The sequence below is a fragment of the Haplochromis burtoni genome, unplaced genomic scaffold (genome assembly GCF_018398535.1).
Source record: "Haplochromis burtoni strain Fernald_Lab_line unplaced genomic scaffold, NCSU_Asbu1 Contig_341, whole genome shotgun sequence".
In the NCBI taxonomy this organism is placed as follows: Eukaryota; Metazoa; Chordata; class Actinopteri; order Cichliformes; family Cichlidae; genus Haplochromis; species Haplochromis burtoni.
In genome coordinates, this window is record NW_024582702.1 from 593,162 (window position 1) to 595,408 (window position 2,247).

The following is a 2,247-nucleotide window of genomic DNA, read 5'->3' on the forward strand; positions in this document are numbered from 1 at the left end:
TTTGTGTGGGAGCCCCGTCAAAAACATGTCAGTTATGCCAGCAGTGTCTAAGAGTCCTTTTTTCTTTTCATACCGCGCCCCCAATTATTACAATAATACAGCCTTGAGGCGACTGTTGCTGTGATTTGGTGCTTTATAAATAAATTTAATTGAATGTATGAGAGTTATGTTTTTAATTTTCAAGGACGTCCTTGAAAATTCCTTTTCGCCTTGTATACAGCAGACTTTAAGTACAATCCTGCCACATCCAGAAATACTTGGATGACACTGTTATTGAAGTGTGTGTTAGAAATGGACAGGAATCTGAAAATAGGGATCTTCTAAAAGTTTTCAGCCACCAGTCTTCCCAGAGATGCCTCTTCACACACTGATGCACCATCCTGGAGTATTTTATCCTTTGTTTTACCGACTTTTGAAATCTTTGGACTTGTCCTGCACTTTGGGTTCTCTCACTTTCACACCTAATACAAATTATTTGTGACAGTATTGTTGTAATTTTTATTAAAAACTGGAAAACAAAGCATTTTAACTTTTGGTCTTTTCCCCTGTGGTATCAAAGAGTTTGACTCATCTTTGCCCAAAAGTGGAATCAAAGCACTTAACATCCAGGTTTTTGGTTAATAGTTAATCAAGCTTGATTCTAATCAAAGTATAGTCATGAATAAACGGATCAATATGATGAATAATACCATGCAGTTTGAGTTATGATGTGTTCTTGGCTCTCTGTGTGTGCGAGTAAAAGACAGATGTGAGACTCTGTGACTTTAACGTGTATGATTTTAAAAGGAAATAATACAGAGTGCACTGTGATTGTGAAAGTGTTCCTGTGTAACTGAGACGTCAGGCTGGAATTATGAAGACGCATGATATTCATGTGTGACTGAGCTGCAGCGTGCAAATGTATATGCAGCATACATACAGGAAAATGTGTTGTTGTGTTGAAATGAGTATAATGGCTGAATTTTGCTCCAGTTGATCTGTGTGAAGATCAGAGCAGGAACGACAGAGTGGCTCAACATCGGGCCGTGTGAGTGTCACACAGGGTGACGCTGGTGCTGAGGAGGGGAGGCAGAAAGAACTAAAAACTAACCAACTAGTCTAAACTAAGAAACACTCAGATATTGAGTTAAATGTAAGAACCATTTAATGGACAATGTCAAAAACGAATGAAGGCATTTCAAACCATGAATCGCATTCTTCAGTGATGAATGATGCTGCTTAACTGTGCAGCCGTTCAATATGGCATGTTACTACAGAAGATGCTCACGTATTACTAAAGTACAACAAAATAACAAAATCATTTAAATAATTTAAAAAAAAGAATAAATCACAACTGAAAAGTGTGGTGCACTGTGCATTATGTCGTGGAAAATTCATGACAACCACTTCAATAAAAGCTAAACAACAACACAAGAAATAATCCAGACATTTTCTTCTGCTTATCTGAAGTCAGGTCGCTGAGGCAACAGCCTAAGAAGACCTCCCTCTTACTCCAAACACTGAGCTGTTACCAGCACATCTGTCCAGCATGTCCTGGGTCTACACTGGGGGCTCCTCCCAGTAGGACATGCCCAGCTGGAATAGCTTACAACTGAGCTCCTCACCCTAACACTAAAGGAGAGTCCCTCAGAGAAAGATCAGTTTCTTTGTATCTGTGGTCATATTCCCATAGATCAGGCTTAGCCTCGGCCATTAATGACTGACATATGAAATGATCTCATATCATGGAGTTGTGGGGCAATTTGAAACTCACCTTCTACATATGTGGGAAAGGACGCAAGGCTTCTCCTGGACTGTAAATGAAAAGACAAAAGTATGTTAATTGTTAACTGTGTGAGTTGACTACTGAACGAGTAATCCAGTGTTGACCTCACCTCTTTACTGGTGGGAGAGGTTTCAAAGCTGTCGTGCTGTAGCAGGTGCTGACTGGAGGACTCTGCTCCTGGTGGAGAAGGTGACGCTGAACCAGGCGACTGCAAAAGAGAATGAAAACAAGCACAATAACAAACACATTTTAATGCAGATCTGTGATTTCTTACTACGTAGAACAACATTCAATTCAGTCTTATTTAGAGTGCTAACTTTACATCGTAAGGTAAAGAGCCTACAGTTTAATAAAGAAATCTGACCAGTCACACAACCCCTATGAGCAAGAATTTGGAAGTGGGAAAGAAAAACTCCCTTTTAAGATAAGATAAGATAACCTTTATTAGTCCCACATGTAGGGATGGGTACCGGTATCGTCCT

The 2,247-nt window shown here is 39.7% G+C and overlaps 1 protein-coding gene across 1 annotated transcript in view; it reads right to left on the minus strand.

The window, feature by feature from the left end:
• Positions 1-2,247, minus strand: part of apba1a (amyloid beta (A4) precursor protein-binding, family A, member 1a) — a 65,429-nt gene that overhangs the window by 50,327 nt on the left and 12,855 nt on the right. The window contains exons 3-4 of the mRNA XM_014340290.2: positions 1,875-1,973; positions 1,754-1,793 (exon numbers count right to left, since the gene is read on the minus strand). Of these exons, the coding sequence (XP_014195776.2) occupies positions 1,754-1,793; positions 1,875-1,973 (139 nt within the window). The remainder of the gene's footprint in view (positions 1-1,753; positions 1,794-1,874; positions 1,974-2,247) is intronic.